We start from the raw sequence: 24,984 nt of genomic DNA, 5'->3' as shown, positions 1-24,984 counted from the left end.
CTAGAGAGAGAGGGTAGCTGGGTACGGCACAACCAACTTGGAGATGACACAGATGGATAGATAAACAAAGTCATGTGCCTCTGCGAAGCAGGGTGGCGTTGTCCATGCTGGCTCGCGTGACGCTATTCGACTTTGGGAGCTCTCTTTACAACACAACTCTTCCTCCTGCGCTTTGATCGCTGGATTCTCTAGAGCCCATGTGGCTATATATCTTCCTTTCCAAATTCATCATTAACCTTATTCATTCGTCGGGACCCGTGGGCATGACCTGTTACCTTTTATCCGATCAACTACGCAGAGAGTCGCGGGTGGACTGGGACCCACTCTGGGGAGGATCCGAGTGGGCCCACCACTGTCAATCACACGAATCACATCTTGCAGCGGCATTTTTGACTTTCCCATCACCCAATCATTTTTACCATCGACCTCCGCATCAACCTTATTGTTGTACATCAAGAAGCTTCGATCACCAGTGTCAACAAGGCCACCGGATACAGATATTGAGATACAAAAATTGCAGGCAGCAACCGCAGTGAGTGTGCAGGACCAATGCAGGGAACACGCGGAGACCGCAGATTGAAGACATGCGAATGAAAGATTACGCCATGCACAGACCGGCCGTGGAGGTGAGCAGAGCAGTCCAGAGGCGAGAAAAGCAGTGACAGTTTGACAGGAGCTCGGATTCCGGTAAGCCCGGCTGGCAGGCATACGATCACATCCGTGGACGAAATGGTCGATGTTTACAAATCACTATTTTACATGCGATATTGCTAAGCAAGCTAGGGACGATGCTTGAAATATTGTTTATTAATCCCATCACGAAGCAAGGCTCCAAAGTTGCCTGAGTTTGTGAGCTAACATTTCAATATAAGTAGCACAGGACCTTTTCGATCAGAGGCTTCGCACCAAGCTCGTCTGTTTCCTCACCTGTCTGCCACTTGCCTCTCAGTTGAGCACCGAAGTTTAAGTATTTGATTCCATCAAAAATGGCCTCGCTCAAAAATGTTCTGCTTATTGGGGTACAAATCATCATTCTTCCCGCACCACCCATCGCCCTAAGGCTGCCGCTCGTCCATAACGTGTCCATAGTGATCCTACTGCGCATCCTGCTGACCTAAATATATCATAGGCAGGCGGAAATCTAGGCGTCCCCGTCCTCAAAGGATTCCTGGACTCTCCATATAAAGTTAGCGTCCTGACCCGCAAAGAGTCGACATCGACATTCCCCGAAGGCGTGTCTGTCTTCAAAGCAGATTACACCGACATGTCCTCTGTCAAGGGTGCAATGGAAGGTCAGGATGTGGTGATAAGCATGGTTGGCGGAATCGCAGCAGGCGACCAGCGGGTGTTCATTGATGCTGCCATAGCCGCTAGCGTGAAGAGATTCTTCCCTAGTGAATTCGGCCCCTATTCGCGGAACCCCGAGTTTGCCGCGGTCAACCCTGTTGTCTTACCAGCCAAGGCGGGTACAGTTGACTACCTCCGATTAAAAGAGTCTGAGATTTCTTGGTCGAGTCTCGTTACTGGCGCATTCTTCGACTGGGCCATGAAAGTGGGATTTTTTCGGTTTTGACCTCTCTTCCAAAACTGTGACTCTCATCGATGGCGGCACTTCAGTCTTCACTGCCACCAGCCTTTCGACAATCGGCAAAGCTCTTATTGCCATGCTTGACCACGCTGATGAGACAAAGAACCAATACGTCTTTGTGTCATCTTTCAATGTCAGCCAGAAAGACATTTTGGACGTAGTCGAGAAAGTCGACGGCCAGAAATGGACAGTAAAGCACGATACATCTGAGAAGGTCATTGCTGAAGGCAAGAGAAGACTTGCAGCGGGCGATTTTGCGGGGATAATAGACTTGACTAGGGGTGGGGCATTTGGCAAGCAGGCGCTGGGTGATTCAAGGCCATATGGGCTGTGGGACGACAAGTTGGGGCTACCAAGAGAGGATATAGAGCAGGCTGTCAAGGATGTACTCTAAATATTTACCTGAGCTAGGTTTACCTTCCACAGGGTCTTGCCTCAAAGTCCATTCGTCTCGTATTCTATCAATAACTATCTCGAAGTTGTCGGTCGTGTCGTGCTTAAATTTCTGTGGAGAGCTTATTCTGCATGTTTGTATCGACATAGTCCAAGCGGGTGCCAGAAGGAAAGAGCGGACGCGAGTAACAGCGGCCGTGCGATCGATTTTCTTCCAGACTTGCTCTTAGAGTCGGGAAGTGAAGCTATAGGGCAATGTGCTTGGGATAAAGTCGGTTTTACTGAGTCGGTCACTTCGCTCTGATTGTGTATCACATCTGCTTCAACTCGGGCCACTTGAGATAAAAGCTTGTCAGCGATCGAGAAGGGAAACAATCTGCTGGGCTGCACTTACAGTCCTGCCTCTCCTCGCGCTTTCCTCTCTTCTTCTCGCTCCTGTCTCTTTTCCTCAATGACACCGTGGCTCAGCGATTGTTTCCTCCATGCCTTGTTCGAAGCCAACGTTAGTGGATGATGGAATGAAAAGGAAATTTGAAGTCAACGTACCAGGGGTCCGCTACCTGGCGCGGGGAACAAACCTTCGAGGCAGGTATGCGCGTCTGGATGTTTACCAGATTACTCACCCCGTGGTGCTGGTGCTACCTAGGTACCTACCTAGGTAGTCAGCTTATGTCTCAAGTGCCAACATACTTTGGCTTTTGTGTTCACTTCAAAGTCACCAGTTCCAAAATATATCGCGCCTCAATGGACTGGACTGGCTTGGTGGGTACCTGTAAGTTCAGGCCTACCTCCTTTCGGTAATGCAGAATCCTAACGATTAGCTTTTGAACAGATTAGAACAGCATCTGAAGTGGATGTTGACGATCCATTTAGGCGGATACCAACGAGCCTGGGTGCTGCTCGATACCTAGGTAGCATTCGGCATGATCAATAATCCTCCCCGATGTTCGAGTCTTGGCTGCCTGTCACTCGGATGTTGGAGAATTGAAAAGAGATGGCAATCCTACTGGGGAGGGCTATTTTCAAAACAGACTGGGAGATGCACATTGTCCAACTGAGCTCTGCCTACACGATGGCATTGAACATTCCCTGGTATCGTGTGGCTCGTATCGTCCAAACATCTTTGGCAATCGCCGTTTTTGGTACTTCAGTTTACAGTGTGTCGACCCCCTTACCTCTACTACTGAAATAAAATGATTCTCACTCTTAACAGTATTATGCACATTATTGTTCACCATTCCCACGCTGTATGCCTTTGCTGTCGCAATATGCACCTTCAGTCTTGCCGCTCCTTACCTTGCCCTGGCGCCGGTTTACATTCCTCAATTTGAGCGTCAATTTGTGATTCCAACAGTAGAGATATTTTTGACATCTCTTTGGCTCACAGTACTTGCCGCACAAGCTGGTGCTTTCTCTTCGCCGCTCGAATACACTTCAAGCCTAGGTTCAGCTCAGTGTATCATTACACTGGCAGCAATTGAATTGTATGTGTTAGAAGCTAGTATCATGATCAACTTCCATTCACTTTCCGATTGCAAACCCGTTCCATTGGAATCAGTTACTTACATCGAGTCATATGTAGCGCTCTATTCTTTCTTACGACTTGTAACTCACTCATCGTGGCTGTACGGAGAAAGCATATCGTCGATTATTTCGCCTTGTCACCTTAATATTGAAAAGCTGGCGTGATCGGATATCAGTGGGGTTGGTCGTCTTTGAGGCAATTCAACTCGCTTGCTAGCGTTGGCACACTGGGAATATTGTGAGCGAGAACATGGAGGCATGATGGAAAACCACTTTATCGACATCATCGCGGAATTGCGTATCATAGGGATAAGAAGTTGCGTTATTATTAACTTATTAACTAATTATCCTGTCTTTACAATTGCTGTCTCCCCGCCATTTTTGTGTTCATTGCCTCAGTATCACGTATAGGCTGGTAAACCACAGGATTGTCTTTTGAGCAAAATTGCCCGATGGTGTACAGCTTGTGACATTCATGGGAAGTGTAGATTATTCATCCTAAATGATAGCCCGTGGACTACGAAGGGAGTAACCTTTGTATGATGTTCAGTAATCAAGGCCGACAAGCTTCGAAGGTTCAGTGGCGAACTTATTACCGTCACATTCCGATGTACACAACGCGACAATCGCTTAGTTTGAAGATGAAAGGATTTTTAAATTGGATACTTATAAATGAGTGCCTGCCAGTAATTTAATTGTTAGAGTGACCTAGCACTTTATTTCACTTGGACTTCCGTACTTCAGCCTCACTTCGTGCCAAGGTCCACAGAGTATGGCATCTTCATCTAAACGCTCCATTCTGATCACTGGGTTCGTTGCAGAGAGGGTGTTTCCCTATTTTCCCCTCATCAAAGCATTATAGGCTGACAATGCAAATCTGTCCAGCTGCTCGCCAGGTGGGGTTGGCCATGCTCTCGCCCTTGAATTTCACTCTCGTGGCATGCGAGTTTTTGCAACTGCTCGATCCACCAATTCTCTATCCGAGTTAGCGCAAAAAGGCATTGAAACATATGAGCTAGACGTGACAAGCTCGGAGAGCATCGCAGCGTTGAGAGATGAGATCTCCAAGCGGACTGACGGCAAACTAGATATGCTGTTTAACAATGCTGGCTCAAGTATGTCACGTTCCGTTCTTCCCCATATCTTTCGACACCCTGTCACTTCTACCGTCTCGCCTATGTTGACCTCATTTTTTTCTGTTAGTGTATCAAGCTCCGGCAATCGAAGCCGATCCTGCCCGTATACGTGGAATGTTCGATACCAACGTATTTGGCCTGTTCGATATGGTCTCAGCGTTTACTCCTCTTCTCCTAGCCTCAGCTAGCAATTCATCTACGCCGCCAGTGATCATCAATACTTCATCAGTCCTTGCACGGCTTCCATTTGCTTTTTCGGCCGCATACAATGCCTCGAAAGCAGCCGTGGCTTCTTACAGCGACACTCTCCGGGTCGAACTTAGCCCACTTGGTATCAAGGTTGTTACGCTATTTATGGGCGAAGTTTCGACCAAGCTCGTTTCTCCCGACAGTATCTCTTTTGGCCCCGAGAGTATCTACACTGTTGCACTAGAGGGTATCAGGGAGTGGAGTCGAAACCATGCTAGAAACAGCATGAAGCCGGAAGCGTTTGCCAAACAGGTTGTTCAAGCTATATTGGCTAAGAGTCCTAGATATGGAAAAGGCGAGGTCCTGTGGAAAGGGACCAATGCTTGGGTGATTTGGCTTTTGAACCTCGTTGGGTGGAGATATATGCTGGAGAACGTCTCCAAAAAGATGGTCGGCCTCGAGAAAAAGGAAGTCCGGAAGTCTGTTCTTGACAAAGCGAGAAAGATTTGGTCAAAGGAAATGGTGCAGGAAAGCTAATAGGGTATTCCTGTAGTATCATCTGTGGCCACTTAGTCTAATCCTCTTGCGTTGCTTGTTTGGTTATTTAGAGTACTCAGTCAAAAAGCGGGATATAATTGACATCAAAGTAGCAAAGTGAAACACTCCCACTTGATGCTAGAACGTGCCTACCAGCGTAATGAGCTTAATTCTCTCTGGCACGGTTAATAAAAAAAAGTTGAATGCTATTCTCGAATTTGGCCAGCCAAATGATAGTCTCGCGATGGATTTCATTATCAATAACATAAACCCTTTCTACAGCCGAACTCCAAAACAAACAATTACAGGAGTCACGCGGAGGGTATAAGAAACTTCATGGTTTTCCTGCGAGGCGCAATGCAGCCTCAACAGTCTGGCGTCGAAATGCAGGACCATGTCCAAAGCAAATGCACTCAGTAGCGAGGTCTATACTCATTAGCCTTTCGAACCCAATTCATCCCACAACAGGTACTCACACTGAACAAGGGCCGCAACATGAAGCGACGAAACAAGACTTGGGTGAGAAAATGGGAGACCATTCTCCTGGTTACAAAAACCCCTCTCGCTGAGGAATTTCTGTACACCGCTGGCATCTAACCATTCACCGGCCTCGGATGCGACGGCTGATCCCAATTCTTCAGTCTGGGCCGCAAGCTCTCCCGAGGCATAGTTATCTCTCATCAAATGCAACGGGGCAAGTGCGGTGGCCATGAGATCAATGAGACTTCCAGTCTTGTCATGTATTCCAGCATGAAAACAGGAGATGAAACTATCACGCTCAGTTGGACCCATTGATGTCCCGAAAACTTCTTGAATCTTCGCCAGGTCATTCGGGGTGTTGACAAGGAGCTTATACCCATTCTGACAGCACACTTTTACTAGATACTGTGAGAAAGTCAACTGCTCTTCCTTCATAGAGCTAGCGAGAGCAATGGCTGGGGAGCGACCTGATGATGATGATAGCGGAATGGGTGGCTCATTAGTGAGCGGAGCCATGAAGAAACTGAACTGGGGCGTCAGTTGGCCTTGGTAGAGGGATGCTTGTGTGTGTAAGGGCGGCAGCTCAGCCCATCCTATCGGGGTTGATGAGAGTGCGGTAGGAGCACTTTCATTTGACGGCACCCTTGTGGGACTTTCACTGCGTTGTTCGTCCTTGTCAATGGCAGTGGATGAAGTGGCGCCAACAGCCTCGTTGAGAGCCCCTTCATCAGGACTCGCACATCCAGTCTCAGCAAGCGAAAGGTGTTGCTGGGTTATTTTTCGGAGGGCTGATGTGACATGTGAATGCTTTCCAAGGAGACCAGTTTCCAAAAGGAGATCACTGAATTTGAGGAAGGACTGGCTAAGTTGCTCTATGCCAGCCTCAAGCTCGTGGACACGATCCTGCAGGTCGCCAATGGTGTTCTCTTTTCGCGTACGATAAGCCTGCTGTGCCACGCGTAGCTGTTCGCGGCGCCTCTGAGAAGAATCAGTCATCAAACTCATCTGTTCTTTAGATTTCACTCACATCTAGTGCTTGTTGGCTTTCAAATTTGCGGGGGCGCCCTTTCTTCCGCACGCCTGCCTTGTCTTTTTTTTCCATTGGATTTGAGCCTATGATGAGACCAAGTGCATCCAGTGAATAAAATTAATTAAAGGTCACAGGAGGCCCATGAAGATCTCCAGGGCTGCCTAGGTATTAATCTAGATTATTCATCATGGGACCCTAAAGGTGCCCAGGTGGCGATGCGGCAATGTTGAATAATCGGAAATACCCTTTAGGCAAGTGTATATCTGCCAGTGCGCCACGACATTTCATCAAACTATTATATGTGTATTTTATTAACCATCCATGGATAGAAATTGATAGAAATTGGCGCTATAGAAATCGGGATATTGTAGAAATTGTCCCTGTAGAGGCTGATATTGTAGGAATTAATCATTAGAGCTCAGTTTGTAGGTAATAGTAAACTGGCGGTATCACAGTCCAAATTTAATATGCATGTTACAAATTCAGCACTTCATATAGAGTATACTATGCCAATTATTTTTAATAAACACATTTTCCTAAAATCAATTGATATCGGTCTGGATAGTGTATTTCCAGGACAGAGTTAACTTCCAAGGTTAATAGTTGGTTGAGTAATCACCAGCCCTTAGAAGGGAGACTCACCTACGTCCTCATTCCAATGGTTTATTCATCATTCTCTCGCACACAACTACTCCTGAGACCCCTATCACTGATTTTGGTGGTAATCATTAAAGGATTTGCAGAGACGGAATGATTACGGTGGATCTACTCAAGCTCAAATTTGTACCTGCATGGACTGGCCAGACGCGCCAGAACAATGTTATTTGAACAGCTTTGCCCTCAGCCCCATGTAGCCTATTTGTCTATCTGTTCTAGTCATCCTGTTTCGAATTTGTTTGTAGGTTACTTCCTTCATACAGCTGCGGACCTTCTGGCTCATTCCATATAGATCTTCTTGAACCTCTCCCCCTACTACTGCAGTGACAAGACTGCAAGGGTTTGCAGATGACTCTCTCCACATCAAGTACCGACAGCAACGAGAAGTTTTCCAACCTGGATAAATCATCAGATGAAACACGAGAAATCGACGCCACGCATAATGCGACAGAAGATGTGTCCCCCGGGATCCAAACAACATGGCATATGGCCGGCGAACTGCAAGCCTTGAAGGAGCGAGACGAGCAAAATGGCGAAAAAGCCCGCAAACTTGGAGTCACTTGGCAGAACCTCACTGTGAAAGGTGTCAGCAGCGACGCTACATTCAACGAGAATGTCCTCTCCCAATTCAATCTCTTCGGAAATCGGGGTAGCAAATCTCCCATGAAAACAATCCTCGACAACTCTCATGGCTGTGTTAAACCGGGAGAGATGCTGCTTGTCCTCGGCTGCCCCGGATCAGGGTGTACGACGTTGCTCAACGTGCTCTCGAACAACCGTCGTGGCTATGCTGAGGTTAGCGGCGATATTGCCTTCGGAAACATGTCTGCCGAAGAGGCCAAGCAATACCGCGGTCAGATTATCATGAACTCGGAGGAGGAAATTTTCTTTCCGACATTGACTGTCGGCGAGACTATCGATTTTGCCGCCCGTATGAAGGTCCCATCGCAGCTACCGCCAGGAATCAAGTCAGCGGAGGAATACGCTGAACTCAATAAGAAATTTCTTCTGCGGTCAGTGGGAATCTCACACACTGAATCTACCAAAGTGGGAGACGCATTCACCCGGGGAGTCTCTGGAGGAGAGAAAAACGTGTTTCCATCCTTGAGTGCTTGACAACTCGAGCAAGCGTCTTCTGTTGGGACAACCCAACGCGCGGTCTCGACGCTAGCACTGCTCTAGAGTGGACCAAGGCAATGAGAACGATGACTGACGTCTTTGGACTCACCACCATCGTCACCCTATATCAGGCAGGAAATGGCATCTACGAGAATTTCGACAAGGTGCTCGTCCTAGACGAGGCAAGCAGATCTTCTACGGTCCACAACGGAATGCAGTGCCTTTCATGGAAAATCTTGGGTTTAGGCGTGACTCTGGTTCCAACCGGGCAGATTTCTTGACTGGCGTGACCGTTCCTACGGAGCGTATTATTGCACTAGGCTATGAAAGCAAATTCCCGCGCACATCTGATGCAATCCGTGCTGCCTACGAGTCATCATCTTCCAAATCTGAAATCCAGGCCGAATGCTCCTATCCACAAAGCAAAGAGGCGGCGGAGAACACGGCTATTTTCAAAGAGATGGTGGCTCGGGAGAAACATCAGGGAGTACGCGAGAAGTCACCAGTCACTACAGACTTCCTTTCTTAGGTCAAAGCCTCGGTCACCCGGCAATACCAAATCATGTGGGGTGATAAAGCAACTTTGGCTATGAAGCAAGGTGCTACAGTCATCCAGGCCCTGCTAGGTGGATCTCTCTTTTACAATGCCCCAGATAACTCCATTGGTCTGTTCCTCAAGGGTGGTGCACTGTTCTTCTCCATCCTGTATAACGCCCTCATCGCTCTCTCGGAAGTCACAGACTCGTTCACTGGCAGACCTATTCTAGCCAAGCATCGTTCATTTGCTCTGTATCATCCCGCGGCTATCTGCATTTCTCAGATCGTCGCAGACTTTCCCATCCTGCTGTTCCAAGTGTCGCACTTCGGCCTCGTTCTCTATTTTATGGTTGGGTTAAACCGCACTGCCGAAGCCTTTTTCACCTACTGGATCACCAATTTCATGACAGCCATGTCCATGACAGCCCTCTTTCGACTAATTGGTGCCGCTTTTCCAACCTTTGACGCCGCAACCAAAGTCTCCGGCCTGACAATTGTCTCATGTTTCGTCTACACGGGCTATATGATCATCAAGCCTGAAATGCATCCATGGTTTGTATGGCTCTTCTGGATCAACCCCATGGCATATGGATTTGAAGCTCTTCTTGGTAACGAGTTCCATTCGTCGATTATCCCCTGCGTTGGACCAAACCTCATACCGAACGGCCCCGGTTATACCAGTGGTGAAGGTGGTCAATCATGTGCTGGTGTTGGTGGCGCTTCACCTGGTGCAACAAGTGTCACCGGCCGTGAGTATCTCGCATCCATGTCCTTCAGCCATAGCCATGTCTGGCGCAACTTTGGCATCATCTGCGCGTGGTGGGTGCTATTCGTTGCCCTTACCATCTTCTTCACCTCCCGGTGGAAATTACCCGGGGAGGGTGCTCGCAGCCTACTCGTTCCCCGGGAGCAGCAATATAAGTCGAAGCATCTGCTTCTCGGTGATGAGGAATCACAGGTGTCCACAAAGACTCTGCCAAGCTCTGAAGCAAACACCTCGCAGGAGACCATCGGAAAGGAACTCAACGACAACCGAAGCATCTTCACCTGGAAGAACCTTACTTATACTGTTAAAACTTCTTCCGGAGATCGAGTTCTCCTTGATAATGTGCAAGGATACGTGAAGCCCGGCATGCTCGGTGCACTTATGGGGTCTTCGGGTGCTGGCAAGACCACCCTGCTCGACGTTCTTGCTCAGCGTAAGACTGACGGAACCATCCACGGATCGGTGTTAGTTGATGGTCGACCCATTCCTATCTCGTTTCAACGCTCCGCTGGGTATGTCGAACAGTTGGACGTGCACGAGTCTTTAGCAACCGTCCGCGAGGCCCTCGAGTTTTCTGCTCTTCTACGCCAGCCCCGCGATACACCTACTGATGAGAAGTTACGCTACGTGGACACTATCATTGACCTCCTCGAGCTGCGGGATCTTGAGTTCACGCTTGTTGGTCGTCCGGGTGCAGGTTTGTCCGTCGAACAGCGGAAACGTCTTACTATTGCGGTCGAGCTAGTCGCAAAGCCTAGCATTCTTATCTTCCTAGATGAACCTACCTCTGGCCTCGACGGCCAGGCTGCATTCAATATCGTCCGCTTCCTACGGAAACTCGCCGAGGCCGGTCAAGCCGTTTTGGTCACCATTCACCAGCCGTCGGCTCAGCTTTTTGCGCAATTCAATACACTTCTGTTGCTCGCCAAGGGTGGGAAAACGGTTTACTTCGGTGATATTGGTGACAACGCTAGCACAGTCAAGGCCTATTTTGCCCGACACGGAGCACCCTGTCCGCCCGAAGCCACCCCTGCTGAGCATATGATTGACGTGGTGTCGGGTGCTGCCTCTGAAAATGCCGACTGGAATAAGATTTGGCTGGAGTCACCGGAGCACGACCAGCTCACAGCTGAGCTGGATGCTATGGCTATGGAAGCGGCTGCTGGACCATCAGGAACCGTTGACGACGGGCACGAGTTTGCAGCTTCGATGTGGACTCAGGTCAAGCTCGTAACCCACCGCATGAACGTCTCGCTGTTCCGAAATACCGAATATATCGACAACAAGTTCGCCCTACATATAAGCCTTGCGCTACTCAATGGCTTCTCATTCTGGATGATTGGGGATCGCCTCACAGATTTGCAGAAAACCCTCTTTACTGTCTTCAATTTCATTTTCGTCGCGCCCGGAGTGATCTCCTAACTGCAGCCTCTTTTTCATCGACCGCCGCGATATCTACGAGACGCGTGAGAAGAAAAGCAAAATGTATCACTGGGCTCCCTTTGTTGCGGGTTTGATCATTTCTGAGATTCCATACCTAATTGTCTGCGCGTTACTCTATTACGTCTGTTGGTATTTTACTTGCGGACTGCCTACTGCGCCCGGAAATGCCGGCAGTGTCTTCTTTGTGGTGGTAAGTCTATCTCTGGGTTGCTGAGTGCGATGTTTGAACAAGACAACTGACCAGAGCTTCCAGGTAATGTACGAGTGCCTTTACACCGGTATCGGCCAGATGATTGCCGCCTACGCTCCTAATGCCGTCTTCGCATCGCTTGTCAACCCGCTCGTCATCACGACCCTTGTCTCTTTTTGTGGCGTCATGGTGCCATACAGCCAGATTGAACCGTTTTGGAAATATTGGTAAGCATTACTTTTGCCTTCGTTGGTCTCTGGAATCATCATTCGTGGTTTCTAACCGCAGTCACTATAGGATGTACTATGTCGACCCTTTCAACTATCTCATGAGCTCCCTGCTTGTTTTCACCACATGGTCCAAGCCGGTCACTTGTACTCCTGATGAGGTCGCCTTGTTTGACCCACCAGTCAATCAAACCTGTGGTGAATACCTTGCCACCTACCAGCAGGGCATGGGGGTAGGAACAAACCTCCTCAACCCGAGTGCGAACGCCGATTGCCGCGTTTGCCAGTACACCACTGGTGGAGACTACCTCAAGTCTCTGAACCTTGCAGAGGAGTACTTTGGGTGGAGGAATGCTGGCCTCGTTGTTGTTTTCGTACTTGGTATCTACGGATTGGTGTTCTTGATGATGAAGTTGAGAACGAAGGCTACCAAGAAGGCCGAGAACTAGGTTGCTACAATGCCGGGGCGGCAAATACGTGGCAGTGTAGTCCGGCTGCTCGCCTACTCTCCCGCCGATGATACTCTCCCCTGGCGTGAACTTTCCTTTTTCTTTCCCTTCCGCCTTTCCATTTGCTTCTCGCCAGAAATGAGGAAGATCACATTAATTATCCGGTCTTATACCAGAAAATCATGTGACCATGGTGACCCTAGCCACCATACAATTGTCATTTCAGACCATTTTGTCATTTTTAGTTATCATTTTTAGTTACGTCGAGATTTACTTAAGAGATTAATAACATGTGATTCCATACTGAAGTTACTAGCTGAGATCTGTCTTGTACAGTGATTGCATCACAATCGCTTCCACAGATATCTGGAAAAGTACTTGATGAAAAGTAACCGCATCTCTTAGCCATATATATATGACCAGGGTGTTTTTCATGGACATTTCAAGCATGATCTCAGATCCCACCACTGCTTTCGAGATCTACTCTCCAGACAACTCAATAATAACCTCCCCTTCCTGCCCAAGCCCCTCCTTCACAGTTGTTCCCAACTCCCCACTGAGCTCACGAATCTTTTGACTCGCCCACGCATGATCCGCATCTCCAGAATCCAACAAAACAGCCCTAAACCGCTCAACCCGCGTAGGGAAAATCTCCAATCTCTCCAACCCAAGCCCACCACCACTCTTCTCCCGAACAACAACCCTCCACAAAGCCCCAAGATCATTCCTATACTCTTCATTCAGGGCATAATCATCCACAAAGTCCCCGCAGCCATAGATAATAAGCTTCCCATGATAAACCTCCACACCCTGAACATGATGCGACGAATGCCCATGGACAATATCGACTCCACACTCATCGATCAAGAAATGCGCAAGAGACGTAATCCGTGCATCGGCCTCCCAAGCATAATTCGGCCCCCAGTGAACCGAAAAGATCTTCAACGCAGGCTTGGTCTCCTGCACATCAACAAGCATTTTCCGCAGCCAATCGCGTGTTTCACGCGAGTAATCAAACAAATTGAATCCTGGCACATTGACCCACGCGCGAGGGTGGTCAGAGGCCGAGTATATATGCACTGTGTGGCGGTGTTGGCCTTCGTCTATGGGTTCTGAGGCCCTGGGCAAATGTAGCACAGCCGGCTTGCGCGCATCAATGGATGTTTCACCTACGCCTGCGTATGCGATGTTCGCTGCTCGCAGTGTTTGCACGGTCTCTGTGAGACCCTCGGTGTCGAAGTCCAGGGTGTGGTTGTTGGCGAGACTGGCGTAGTCGATACCGCCGGCATGTAGAATGGGGCCTAGGTTTGCTGGGTGCATCCGGTAGTTGAAGACCTTGTTGGGCCACGGGATTGGGGCTGTTGTCACGGCGGTTTCGAGGTTGATGCATGCTAGGGTGGAGGAATGGAGGATGGGGAGGGTTGTGCCCCATGGCGAGGAAGGTGTGTAGTTTCCTTTTGAGAGGAGAGTTGGATGGGCTTTTATGAAGGTTGCGGCGATGCGTGCGTCGTGCTGGTTGGTGACGTGCTCTGGCATTAGTTGGTCGATCAGGCGCCCGAGCATTACGTCGCCTGTGAAGGTAAGAGTGAAGGCTTTTGAAGTGGACATTGTAGCGGATTGTCAGTTTGAAGAATTAGAATTGGAATTGGAATTGGTTGTTCAGAACGGATTTGATCTGGTTTCAATTGAGTTGATCGAGGTCGCATTTGGGGATTTCGACGTTGGAAGTCATTATGACATCGGTCCGCATCAAGTACAAGATATATCTACCTACATGGGCATTGAGGAACACATCAAGGGAAATAGGTCGCGATTGCACATTATAGAATACAATTCATTTGACACACTTTTTTTTTCGAAAAGAATAATAATAACACAGCCAGGGACAAGATATCCTAGTAACGTGAGTGGTATCTTTGTACGCCGTTCATCTCACGAGAAACACCGATTTGCAAAACATTATCCGAATATCATTATTTTCGTCACTGCTCGGGCGGACGTCGAATCTATCGTCTCATCTCTGCCAGCTCGCGCTCCTTTGCTCTGAGCATCTCGCGCATTTGCTCCGCTTCGCGTTCAAGTCGGGCACGGCGATCAACCGAGTCTCCAAGAGATGCAAGACCAGGCAAAGGCTGCGGTGGGTGAGGCGAAGGGGAGATAGAGTGGTGAATGGGAGGTGGACGTCCCAGATTATTATCCGAGCGAGGCTCGCCCCGAACATCTGATTGGTTCAAAATGGACGAGATTGAGCTGAGACGGCCAGGTGGAGTAGGATTGGCCGAAGACATAATCGGAGGCAGTTGATTTGACCCTGCCTCCAATGTAGATGGGGCTGGTAGAGCCTCTGTTGCAGCCTCGGCCAATGTTCGTTTCTTGGGAACGTTGAGAGTGTTTGGAGAGGCGGACCGGCGCCCGTACTGAGACACGGGCGACTGTCCCAGCCGCTCCACTTCCAAAAGTTTGGGTAGGCTGTGGGGGATGGAGGGACCATGTGCAAGGGGCACAGATGAAACATTGTAACCGGTGAAATCAACCGGCGGTGGCGCAAAAGGCAAGGCTCGAGGTGCGTCTTCAGTTTTCCCAGGCATCATCTGGTAGTGATCCGCAGGCTCGCTGCTCATATACCGATAGTGATCATCATGGCCATGCGCCAGGGCGGCAGGTGATGCTTCCGGGGATGTTGATGAGCCATTGGAAGAAAGGGTACCGGCGGTCGGAGACTGATCTCGTAGGGCAGGAACAACACGCTTGCGACGTTTTATAATAGACTTTTTCATGTTGGTGGGGCGATAGCATCCGTGGAGTTTATAGTACAATCCTGCGTTGTGTTAGAGCAATCGGACCATTAAGTCTATGCGAAATCCAACTTACCACAAGCGTTGCAAATGGGGTGGCCTTGTTCATCGCGCCGCCACAGAGGAGTCACAGTTGTGCCGCAATTCTGACAAGCAACCAAGGTGTTAGAGGCATCGGCAGGAGTAGGGGCCTTCACAGGTGTCTCCTCTTGCGTCGCAGGTTCAGGTTCGTGCGCTTGGTGACGACCCCACGAAGATTGGATGGCAGCCGCACCTCGGGTAGCAGACTTGTATATCCGGTTGTTGTATGCCGGACACCCATCGCAACCTTCTGCGCCACCAGTCCCGTTACAACTTCCACCACCAGGGCATGACCCCTTGCAACCACCACCTTCCGAGGAACCGCCGCAATGAGAGCTCGCAGGTGGCGGCGGCTTCTCAGCACCCTCTGATTGCATCCGATTCCGTTTCGTGGGGCGAGCGACGTTGCGAGCTTTGAGATAAAGACCGCAGGCGTTGCAGATCATCGCTCCGGTAGGAGAACGACGCCAGAGAGGAGTGCTTTTTGTGCCGCAATTGCTGAATAAAAGAGATGGGGTCAGCGTTTGTAACCTAGATATCCGTCGAGGCCCATCCGGTCGAGACTCACCTGCATGAATGCCCTAGGAACGGTGTGTCCTTTTGGCTATTAGGAGATGTTTTCTCACTCGGGGTTTCATTGTGTCCATTCCATTGATTTGATCCGGGTTGACCAGATCTTTGTACCATGCCATCCTCTCGGTAGTGATCTGCTAAATGTTCACGACCTGCCTGTGCTGAGGAGATCAACTGCTGCGCAGCATCCAAATCTTCCGCTGACGGTTGTCGCATTGGAACGACTTGATTCCGAGGTAAAGAGTGAAGCGCTTCCATTTGTGGGATAGACGCTAACATTACAACAGTGATCCGGGCGAGGAATCCTTCCGCCGTTTCAAGGTGAGAGATCGAATATGAATGAGCCGACGGAAGCGAAGGGAGAGTGGAAATTCTAGGATGTGAGGGCGATGTCGCACCACAGTCGAGAGCAGAATGCACCGTCTCACAGAAACCAAATGTCGGTCAAGCTGACGGTTGGAGAAAGATGGGAAGTCAGTCCAGCAGGAATATATGCAGCCACGATGATGCAGGCTCGGGGCAATCGCAGGGTGGGCGATGACCCGGGATCGCGGTCAAAAAGAAGTGAATTCGGATTTTGCCGTCACACAGGAATCAAGAAACCAAGTGTCGAGTAGATTAGAAGAGTCGACCCACCACCAAAGGTATTGATCGGCTGGTATGGAATAGTGGCGACCCGACGGGGTGGAACAGTCAGGTGATAGTGATTGCGACAAATTGACAGCACACCACAGGGTCTGGTCTGACTAGCAGGCGATCGTGGGGGACAGTTTCGTTCGGGGACAGTGGCCCGATGCAAAAGGACGATTACCAAGGCAGGGATTGGTTGAGAGGTTAGGGAGCTGCAAGATGGTGATCACTCCGCGTTAGGACTGGGCAAAGTGGGCACACACAAGATGTGATGGAGGCGATAAGGGGGAGAACAAGTATTCGAGAAATGATGGAAAGACAGATTAAAGATAAAGTGTGGAAACCGAGAAGGATGGAAAAGATGAAAAGGAGAGAAATTGAGACAAAGAGGCGAGACCGAATTGCTTATCGCCCAAGAAAGGGATTGGGGTTTATCGATCTAAGTGGAAGGGGGGATCGACGGGCATATCAATCTATCACACTTTATCTACCCTCTGCCGAGAATCGCATCAATCTCATCTAATCAGTGTCTTTTCCTACTACTTTTTTGTTTTCCTTAAATTTCTTATACAAAAAGCTGAAATCTCTTATTCTGCATGATTCTATGTCCCCCAGGATCTCATGCAGACTCCACCTATGACCTGATGAAGTTTAGTTGGAAAGTGAAAAAAACAGTGGAAAAGGTGGAAAAATGGAAAAAGAGTGGGAAGAGTGGGAATTACACCTTCCCTAAGTGAGGTTAGGGTGGGGCGATGGTAGGCAATCAAATATATCATTGAAGTGATTGGTCCAAAGTGTATTACTAATACTGTCATCAACTCTCTGGATATTCCGATTGGTTCCTCGGAGATGGAACAAGCCGAAGCGATATGGCCACGCTGTACTTTTGGACGGTAATTTAGTACCGTTTTGTATGTTGTACAGTGACCAAAAGTACAGGCTACTACTGGTCACGGAGTAGGATACAGTACTCCGTACGTATATAGTACTTAGTATAATACATGGGAGTCTTGGCAAGACCCCTAGTTTTGACTATCAGATGATCTCTCACCGGATTACTGCAATAAGAAAATCAATAAATCATTAGAGCATGCCATGCTGCCAGACAATGCTAGCCCACCAAATATAGTACAGGTGTCTCTCTGTCCCTTTACGCTGGTATCAACAAAAATATCGGACACCCAGCAAAATCATCCATTCTCTTCAAATCCCCCTTCTCTATAACATCCTTCATCAAATTCACTCAAAGACGTCCGAGGTCATTGCGCTCATCGAACATCGCACACTGCATGTTGACAGAAACTGCCTGAACAGACAGTATCTATCACAAGTGCCAACACGACAGGATATTGTCATCGCCACCTACTCAGGGGCAACTTAGATCTGCTCGGCACCCCAGCCCTGGTCAGATTCGCGCATGTTCGAAGGAGGCTCGATAGAGGGAATGAACTCGAGGGCGATGTATGCAAGACCGATGAAGGCGATCAGCGAACCGTCAATGATGCGCAGCACGTGGTCGTGCAGCAGAATGGAACCGATGAAGATGTAGACTGTTGACGGAACTGATTAGCGACCGAATTCCCACTCCGATCTAGAGGCGTGCAAAAAAAAGAAAAGGAAAGAAAAACTTACAGACACCACGGCCGAGGAAGGAAAAGAGGAACGACGCATAACGGTACGCGTAGTCCGGGACGTGGGGAGGAACTCCAGTCCTCCAACGACTAGGATAATGTTAGCACTATGGACGTTGTGAGTTTGGAATATGGTAGGGACCTACCGAGACCGAAAACAACTGCATATGCACCCAGGATGAATGAACTCCAGGTGCCGGTGAAGAAGTTACTGATGCCACCGAGCACCATAAACACACCCACGGCGATGTTGACAAGACGGCTGCTTGGAATCAGTACTGGCACAAATGTATCCTGCGAAGAGCCGACATACAAGATGTTTGTGAAATCCATTGCGATAGCTTCGTTGAAGAGCTTAGGAGATGAAAGTGATCTTCAGCTTCTTCTGCTCACGAATCAATGATACAGAAGGCGAGTCGTTAGGCTGCAAGGTTTCGACAAAGGAGGAATTGCTGTCGAGTGACTGAATCGGGTCTTCAAAGGTGCTAAGTTAGCTTATAATACGAATACGATGCTGCTGGGTCTCGCCAATCGCTCAAGTGATGATGCAAGACAGGTTTGCCGGAGTTCACCTGGTCGGACCCAGTTTTGTGGTTTTATGACAAAGGAAAACGCACCTTTGAGATGAAACGGCGGGTCTGAGGGGAGCTATAATGAGCAACACAGGTTTGATCAAAAAGCTTGCCAGGGTTTGAATGAAGCAGAACGGGGGAGAGTGGAAATGAGGGCGTCGACAGCTGCTGCGTTGTCGCAAGCAGCGGGTCTGCCAAGGGAACTGGAAGCTCACGTGATTTCATAGGCCAGTGCGGGCGCTATGCTATATTCGGCATGGTGTTTCCTTCCAAGGTTCCAAGGTTGATGTAGGGCTACCAGTGTTCACTTAAATATCATTGCTCCCTCGAATGTGGATGCGAGTTTATGGTAAAGACTAAGATTGAAGGTGGTACCTGTTGTACCCTGAGCGTGAGACAGAACATTGATTTCGACACGCTCAGCGGAGATCCAGATATATAAATATGGCGGAAAGGGAGAGAGAAAAGAGAGATGGTTTATGAAAGAGATTTTGATTTACAATGTGAAAATTCAGGAATAGCACACAAATATACTGTGCGAGAATGTTCGACATATGAGCCTTCAAAACCACGCGTAGGTAGTGCTCTTTCTGCCTCCGTTAACTAATAAAGGTCGTGTCCCTGGAGTAAGCATAGGTACAACGCCTCCATGGGTAGGTATATTAGAGTTTGTATCAAAGATTACCTATAAAGCCCTGGAGCCTTGGATTCATGATTCATCTTGATCATCTCTGCCAATCATAGAGCAAGCATAAAACGGCATACTGTGGCTCTTCTGTCTTTATGTCACTTCGACTCAAAGTTGATAATTTGGGTTGTTTGGTTGCTCAGTGGGGTTCTTGTTCTTTCATTTTACTAATTTTCTATGTCGAACGTGGTAGATACATAGCGGCTCACAATTGAGCCAGATGGCTTGCAATCGAATCGTATGTGTTGAATGAAGGGAGACTGTGAAAGACGATTGAAAAAGCAAAATCGGAACGTGAAAAAACAATAGGATTCAGCAATAAAAAGAAACATGGCCCGAACCCTATAGAAAATACGAAGATACCGCCGTAGCTAGCTGCGATTCGATAACTACGGTATTAAATCATGAGTGTTGTAGGCAGCGCATCCCCATCAAGCCCCCACGAATCTACTTCGAAAAACCCTATAAATGCTCTACATGTCCAGCTGCCCCACAAGAAATCATTCAGCTGGTGCAATATGTGATCCTAGGGAAGGACCTGACCCAGGCATCATCATTGGCCCAATGGTTGTGGTGATCGTCAATAAATCATGCAGATACCGTGCATGTATCATCCCTCCATGCATATGGATCTGCGAACTAGGGAGGTAGACAGAGAATGATTGGTTGATGCTTGAACTGAGTTACCATCTTCATGGAGACCAAGACAGCTCATTGCTGACGGTACTGCTTAATTTATAATTTATATATAGTTCATATATCCTCGATCGAAAATACATGCTTCAAATTCTGTCTCGTCTGCACCTTACCCCTTACATCTTCACCTTGAACTTGGCTTTTAAAACGCATGCATTTTTCTATCAAACAATTTTTGTTTACTTAAGAGGGGACCTCAAAATTAAACCGATCTTCAGTCCACCCGTGTACGGGTGTGACTCTTAATTTACCATCTCCAAGCTATCATGAATGATATTTCACCAAGACAACCATGGCTATTCAATCTACGCTCATCTAAGCAACTTGTTGGCCTTGCCATCTTCTCGACCACCTTTACTGATGGGTTCCTTTACGGGATCGTAGGTGTTTCTACTCGTAGCCGTCGAATGGCAGTACTGACCACATGAGCTCTTCCCTAGATCGTATCCGTGCTTCCTTTCTCTCTAACGGTTCGGTCCGGAGTACCAGAGGATGACGTGCCATTCTGGATATCAATCTCTTTGGCCGTGTTCGGACTCGCAATGGTACTTGGTGCCCCCATCGCAGGCTGGATTATTGGAAAATGTGAGAGGCGCCAAATACTGTTTCTGGGAGGCCTCTCTTGTGCATTCGCTGCCACCTTATTGTTCATGCTTGGAGTCAAGCCATGGGTGATTATCGTGGCAAGGATTTTCCAGGGTCTGTCTGCGGGTGTTTCCTACACTGCTGGATTAACGCTGTTGGTGGACTCGATCGAGTCCCACGGGCTGGGACCCTGGGTTGGCTTCGGACTCTCAGGCATGAGTTTTGGGGTGCTCGTATCACCGACTCTTGGGGGCATTGTATATGAGCATGCAGGGTTCTATTCTGTCTTCATCATGGGTCTTTGCGTCATCCTCGTCAACTTGGTCCTCATTCTTCTCATGATCGACGGAAAGACCGCCGCAAATTATAGAGGGCAGAATGATCCAACGAACTATTCTTCTCTTCGGAATGGAAAATCCACCAAGAGTGCCATTGCAAATGGAAAACGGCGACTGTCAACTGTTGAAGATGGCGATCCGACTACCACAACACCGCTCCTCTCACAATGCCGTGAGATCTGTTCTATGGTTAAAAAAGATCCTTCTTGGTGGACTATTGTCAGAGGCTTCCTTCAAAATCATCGCATATCTGCTGCTTTATATGGATGCCTCATGAACACGATCTTGGTGAGCGCCATGGACGCCGTTCTCCCAATATTTATTACGCAGACCTTCCATTGGTTTTCCGGTGCTACCGGGGCCATGTTTTTAAATTTAACCATTCCGTCGTTGATTGGTCCAGTTGTTGGAATGATGTCAGAAAAATACGGTGCCCGGTTAATCTCCGGTGTCGGTTTTACGTTGGCAGCTGTAGCAGTTGCTGGCCTCGCTCTGATACAACATGACGATACTTCAAGTAAGGTCATGGCATGCGTACTATTATCTTTTGTTGGTAAGTTCCGGCCTGAGTCCCATGAACGTCAACGTCACCTGCAGATTTGCTCACAATAAACAGGGATAGGGCTCAGTACATCGCTGACCCCGTTAGTTGCGGATATACCTCGAATCGTGAATACTGTACAAGAGGAACGACCTGATATATATGGCGATAAAAGTGCAGTCATTGAGGCTCATATGCTTCTTGCCGTGGCATTTGGTGCTGGTACTGTGCTTGGCCCATTGCTTTCAGGGCTTGCGTTTGAGAATTTGGGATGGACTGGATGCACTGCCATGCTAGGGCTTTTGAGTGTGTCGGCCATAGTCCCAGTGGTAAGTGGCTGCGTGTTTATTCAATGCCTGTTGAACATAGTCGCTAACTTCAAATAGGTGATACATTTGGCCCCAAATCCGAAAGGCCTGTAAATCATCTCTCGGTGATCTGTGTTCATGATTTGAACCTGCCTGGTTGAGACATTGTCGATGCTTTGGGGACAAGAGAGTCAAAATAACATATCCCTTTCATTGTGAGGTCTTGACAAGGCCTGGAATACATTTCTGTGAGGGAAAGGAAATCAATCATTCTGACATTCTTGTTAAGATACATCCATGGAGCTGCTATACAGTTTCAAAGTTCCTCGATTACATCCTGCCTTCTCTCCAGTCGGACCTCAGAGAGGCCATTAGCGAACCAACTCATGCGCATGGGGTCCTGCTCTAGCGCATTGTATATTTCGTCCATGTCAGTTCCAATCCCGATCTCATCTGCGGTCTTCAAGCTCCGAGAGTCGATAGAAGGAGCAAAGCTTGGCCATATGCTTTGAACATTGTTGAAAAATACCTCCACTGCCAAGTCACCCATTCCCCTGATCTCCTTCAGTAATATTCTAGCTTTATGGGGTTTGCCGTCTGCCAACTTGAGGAGATTGTTCAAATCGCCATCTGTACTCATGCAACGTCAGATTCCACTTTCACATGCTGCATAACATCGCACATCCAAACCCGCAAATAGAAGTGAGGGCGTACCGTATCTCTCAACAACTAGCTTCGCAAGCTCACCGAGGTTGGTAGCACCCTGCTCTCGATACCGGTTGTAACCTCCGTCTTGCAAAATCATTGTTCGATCTTCCCACGTAGTTTCAGAAAGTACGTTGATGTCATGGTAGCTAGCCTCGATTAGGACCTTGATCGTTTTCTGCGTCAACTCGTGAGATATTGGCCTTGCTTTGATCAGGGCGTCAAGTGCCATCGCCAACACTATCTCAGGGCTAGCCTTTAGCGATCGTGGGTCGGCGAGTTCTGTGCCATGTAAAGGAGATCTACCGAACTCATTTAGGACTTTGTTGATTTTTAGGGCTGCGTCTTTGGGTGTATGTGCTGGCATCGTGGAGCAATTAATGAAATGATTATAGATTGTATTAAGCAATTCTCTTGGTTGGGGTTCTCAACTTGAGTGTTCAGACAATTATCGATTGACGTCACAATAGCATATACGGGCCGACCAAACTTCGCATTTATATACATGCCAAGGCTAGATCCTGAAACTGACTGATATATAACAATTGATCTGTACATGCGGTTCCTCATAGTTTAGCGCGAGATTTGTTTTGCAAGACCTCCTTGACCAAAGAGACAGCGGTATATGCACAGCCGAAGGAGGCCTGGTAGCCAAATCCTCCATGGCCGTAGTTGTGAACGATTGCCACGCCGTCAACCTTGTCTTTTTCAATGCGGGTGCCACCCTGTCTTAGTGGTCGGAGACCAACTCCATGGCGAATGATATCCAGTCCCTCGATTCCCTGTCCCTTCTTAACGAGACTGGGGCAGATGTCGATGCAACGCTTCATGATGCGATTTGCAAGGTTCATATCTGGGATTCCATTCCAGTTGTGCTTTTGATAAGAGCCACCGAGGATCGTGCCACCACCTAGAAGCAATAAGCCAACGATCTAACGGTACAATCAGCATATAAGATCTTACCTGCAGCACGAGTCATAATGTACAACGCCTCATCTTCTCCGTCGTCAGTTCCGGATGTCGACATCATGGGACCGGGGTCGTTGCGGACCACGACGATCTGGCCACGGGCGGGATACATCTTGTCATCAAGAACACCACCGAGGGTCTTGGACGATAGGCCGGTGCAGTTGACCACCACATCAGCTTTCTGTCCGGTGTGGTGGGCATTGGCCGCGTCGGCGATATGCTTAAACACAGCTCGCTTGAAGACGGCTCCGTTCTTAATGCACTGACCCACCAACCATGGCAGGTAGACTGCGGTGTTGATGCAGACAGATGTGAACTCCTGGGCGTTGTCCACTCCAGGGGCTAATTGGTCAGAGGCAACATTTTTGAACTAAGAATCATCACGTCAGTCTGCAGACCGTCTGAGGGATCATCTCACCGAAACATACATCAGGCACGACATCTTTATACCACGGGTTTGGCTGGGTCAATTCCGAGAACCACTTTCCGGTATCTGTTTCTTGATCCTTCTTTCGGTTGTATATCAATGTTCCTGCGATTTCGTTAGAGGGTTTTGGGATGCTAATCAGGTTCGGGGGAGAGATCATACCTCGGAAGTGGATACCGGCCTCTGGGTATTTCTCTGTGATTTCTCTCAATGCTGGCCAGGTATCACGCTCCCATTTATGGTGAGCACTTCCCTCCTTTCCCACCCTATAGAAGACCAACTTGATCAGAACTTTATCGAGCAGCCGGTTTCAGTCGATCATACGGCATATAGTTGGCACCGGCCCATGGGGACGCATATTCAATATCATAGTCCCCAGGCATGTGTTTTGCCAGCACGGTAATCTTGTTGGCGGGGTCTTGAGACAGCAGATATGCGGTGGTCAAACCAGACACACCAGCGCTATTACATATGTTAGTGGGACCAAGTTCCTGCAGGGTGAAGCTAGAGAAGCTTGGAGCTCGGAGATCTTACCCCAGAACTACAATGTTATTTGCCATAATGGACACTTTGACTTCCTTGAAGTTGCAAGTAACAAATATGAGGCACAATGGACACAAAAGGGGTCGCTGTCCTTATATGCTCGAAGCGAGGAAGAGCGGGGGTGAGACTACCTAAGGTATCCCGCTCATCTAACCGATAAGGGTCTGGTATGCTAAGAGGTCTCCAGGGTCGGTAAGATGTGGTAAGTGTCTTTTTACCCCACTTTGGACTTAGCCTATTGCGGGAACCCTACTGCGGCGGTGTAAGCATTCAACCAATCAAATACCACCAAAAAAGAAAATAAACGCGCTAGAGACTTTTAGTGGAGACATGGGTGGATACACTGTACACGGTCAAAGATTTAAAAATACAACTCCGCACTTATGCGGAGGTGATGCGTACGTCCAGAGGATTGAAAAGCATCGTAGTTACAGATATATAAAGCCTTTGCGATATGCCTCAATGCTTTTGTTTCTGAAGTCTCTTCACACCCTTGATTCAGTCTTCAATTATCCAGTGATTTCGCTTGGATCCCCAGCAAGGAGCTCCGCAAAATCCCGTTCCATAACTCCGGACTCCACTCCGAATTGGACGTTATCGATCACATTTGATCTCTCTAGGGCTCTTCAATTACCTC

General features: G+C 48.5%; 11 protein-coding genes across 11 annotated transcripts; 5 read left to right on the top strand and 6 right to left on the bottom strand.

The window, feature by feature from the left end:
* Positions 1-986: 986 nt before the first annotated feature.
* Positions 987-1,982, top strand: N7519_005721 (aromatic alcohol reductase; the record flags this gene model as incomplete). The annotated part of the gene is made up of 3 exons (XM_057292497.1): positions 987-1,070; positions 1,130-1,471; positions 1,554-1,982. 3 exons carry the CDS (start codon positions 987-989, stop codon positions 1,980-1,982), a joined length of 855 nt encoding a protein of 284 aa, XP_057147308.1.
* Positions 1,983-4,277: 2,295 nt separating this feature from the next.
* On the top strand, positions 4,278-5,367 carry N7519_005720 (SDR family oxidoreductase; the record flags this gene model as incomplete). Its single annotated transcript, XM_057292496.1, has 3 exons — positions 4,278-4,315; positions 4,391-4,620; positions 4,709-5,367. 3 exons carry the CDS (start codon positions 4,278-4,280, stop codon positions 5,365-5,367), a joined length of 927 nt encoding a protein of 308 aa, XP_057147307.1.
* A 334-nt stretch (positions 5,368-5,701) lies between these two features.
* On the bottom strand, positions 5,702-6,949 carry N7519_005719 (bZIP transcription factor; the record flags this gene model as incomplete). Its single annotated transcript, XM_057292495.1, has 3 exons — positions 5,702-5,793; positions 5,844-6,825; positions 6,875-6,949. The coding sequence occupies 3 exons, from the start codon at positions 6,947-6,949 to the stop codon at positions 5,702-5,704; spliced, it is 1,149 nt and encodes a 382-aa protein (XP_057147306.1).
* A 933-nt stretch (positions 6,950-7,882) lies between these two features.
* On the top strand, positions 7,883-11,378 carry N7519_005718 (uncharacterized protein; the record flags this gene model as incomplete). The annotated part of the gene is made up of 3 exons (XM_057292494.1): positions 7,883-8,642; positions 8,785-9,116; positions 9,183-11,378. 3 exons carry the CDS (start codon positions 7,883-7,885, stop codon positions 11,376-11,378), a joined length of 3,288 nt encoding a protein of 1,095 aa, XP_057147305.1.
* Positions 11,379-11,439: 61 nt separating this feature from the next.
* N7519_005717 (uncharacterized protein) lies at positions 11,440-12,265 on the top strand (the record flags this gene model as incomplete). The annotated part of the gene is made up of 3 exons (XM_057292493.1): positions 11,440-11,589; positions 11,653-11,816; positions 11,887-12,265. 3 exons carry the CDS (start codon positions 11,440-11,442, stop codon positions 12,263-12,265), a joined length of 693 nt encoding a protein of 230 aa, XP_057147304.1.
* A 480-nt stretch (positions 12,266-12,745) lies between these two features.
* On the bottom strand, positions 12,746-13,873 carry N7519_005716 (CapA family protein; the record flags this gene model as incomplete). The annotated part of the gene is made up of 1 exon (XM_057292492.1): positions 12,746-13,873. The coding sequence occupies one exon, from the start codon at positions 13,871-13,873 to the stop codon at positions 12,746-12,748; it is 1,128 nt and encodes a 375-aa protein (XP_057147303.1).
* Positions 13,874-14,271: 398 nt separating this feature from the next.
* On the bottom strand, positions 14,272-15,993 carry sreA (siderophore transcription factor SreA; the record flags this gene model as incomplete). Its single annotated transcript, XM_057292491.1, has 3 exons — positions 14,272-15,083; positions 15,137-15,639; positions 15,710-15,993. 3 exons carry the CDS (start codon positions 15,991-15,993, stop codon positions 14,272-14,274), a joined length of 1,599 nt encoding a protein of 532 aa, XP_057147302.1.
* Positions 15,994-17,721: 1,728 nt separating this feature from the next.
* Positions 17,722-18,308, bottom strand: N7519_005714 (TVP15 family protein; the record flags this gene model as incomplete). Its single annotated transcript, XM_057292490.1, has 4 exons — positions 17,722-17,894; positions 17,977-18,065; positions 18,118-18,237; positions 18,289-18,308. 4 exons carry the CDS (start codon positions 18,306-18,308, stop codon positions 17,722-17,724), a joined length of 402 nt encoding a protein of 133 aa, XP_057147301.1.
* Positions 18,309-20,197: 1,889 nt separating this feature from the next.
* N7519_005713 (uncharacterized protein) lies at positions 20,198-21,817 on the top strand (the record flags this gene model as incomplete). The annotated part of the gene is made up of 4 exons (XM_057292489.1): positions 20,198-20,311; positions 20,372-21,407; positions 21,471-21,724; positions 21,782-21,817. 4 exons carry the CDS (start codon positions 20,198-20,200, stop codon positions 21,815-21,817), a joined length of 1,440 nt encoding a protein of 479 aa, XP_057147300.1.
* A 202-nt stretch (positions 21,818-22,019) lies between these two features.
* On the bottom strand, positions 22,020-22,775 carry N7519_005712 (uncharacterized protein; the record flags this gene model as incomplete). Its single annotated transcript, XM_057292488.1, has 2 exons — positions 22,020-22,333; positions 22,418-22,775. The coding sequence occupies 2 exons, from the start codon at positions 22,773-22,775 to the stop codon at positions 22,020-22,022; spliced, it is 672 nt and encodes a 223-aa protein (XP_057147299.1).
* A 199-nt stretch (positions 22,776-22,974) lies between these two features.
* On the bottom strand, positions 22,975-24,364 carry N7519_005711 (FAD-dependent oxidoreductase; the record flags this gene model as incomplete). Its single annotated transcript, XM_057292487.1, has 6 exons — positions 22,975-23,318; positions 23,372-23,747; positions 23,806-23,909; positions 23,967-24,070; positions 24,129-24,266; positions 24,339-24,364. 6 exons carry the CDS (start codon positions 24,362-24,364, stop codon positions 22,975-22,977), a joined length of 1,092 nt encoding a protein of 363 aa, XP_057147298.1.
* Between the last annotated feature and the right edge of the window lie 620 nt (positions 24,365-24,984).

This window comes from Penicillium mononematosum (assembly GCF_028829835.1).
Source record: "Penicillium mononematosum strain IBT 11891 chromosome Unknown utg000003l:1.0-8172316.0:1.0-8177699.0, whole genome shotgun sequence".
Classification (NCBI taxonomy): domain Eukaryota; kingdom Fungi; phylum Ascomycota; class Eurotiomycetes; order Eurotiales; family Aspergillaceae; genus Penicillium; species Penicillium mononematosum.
Note: the sequence above shows the minus strand (reverse complement) of the source record. Positions and strands in the feature narration are given on the sequence as shown.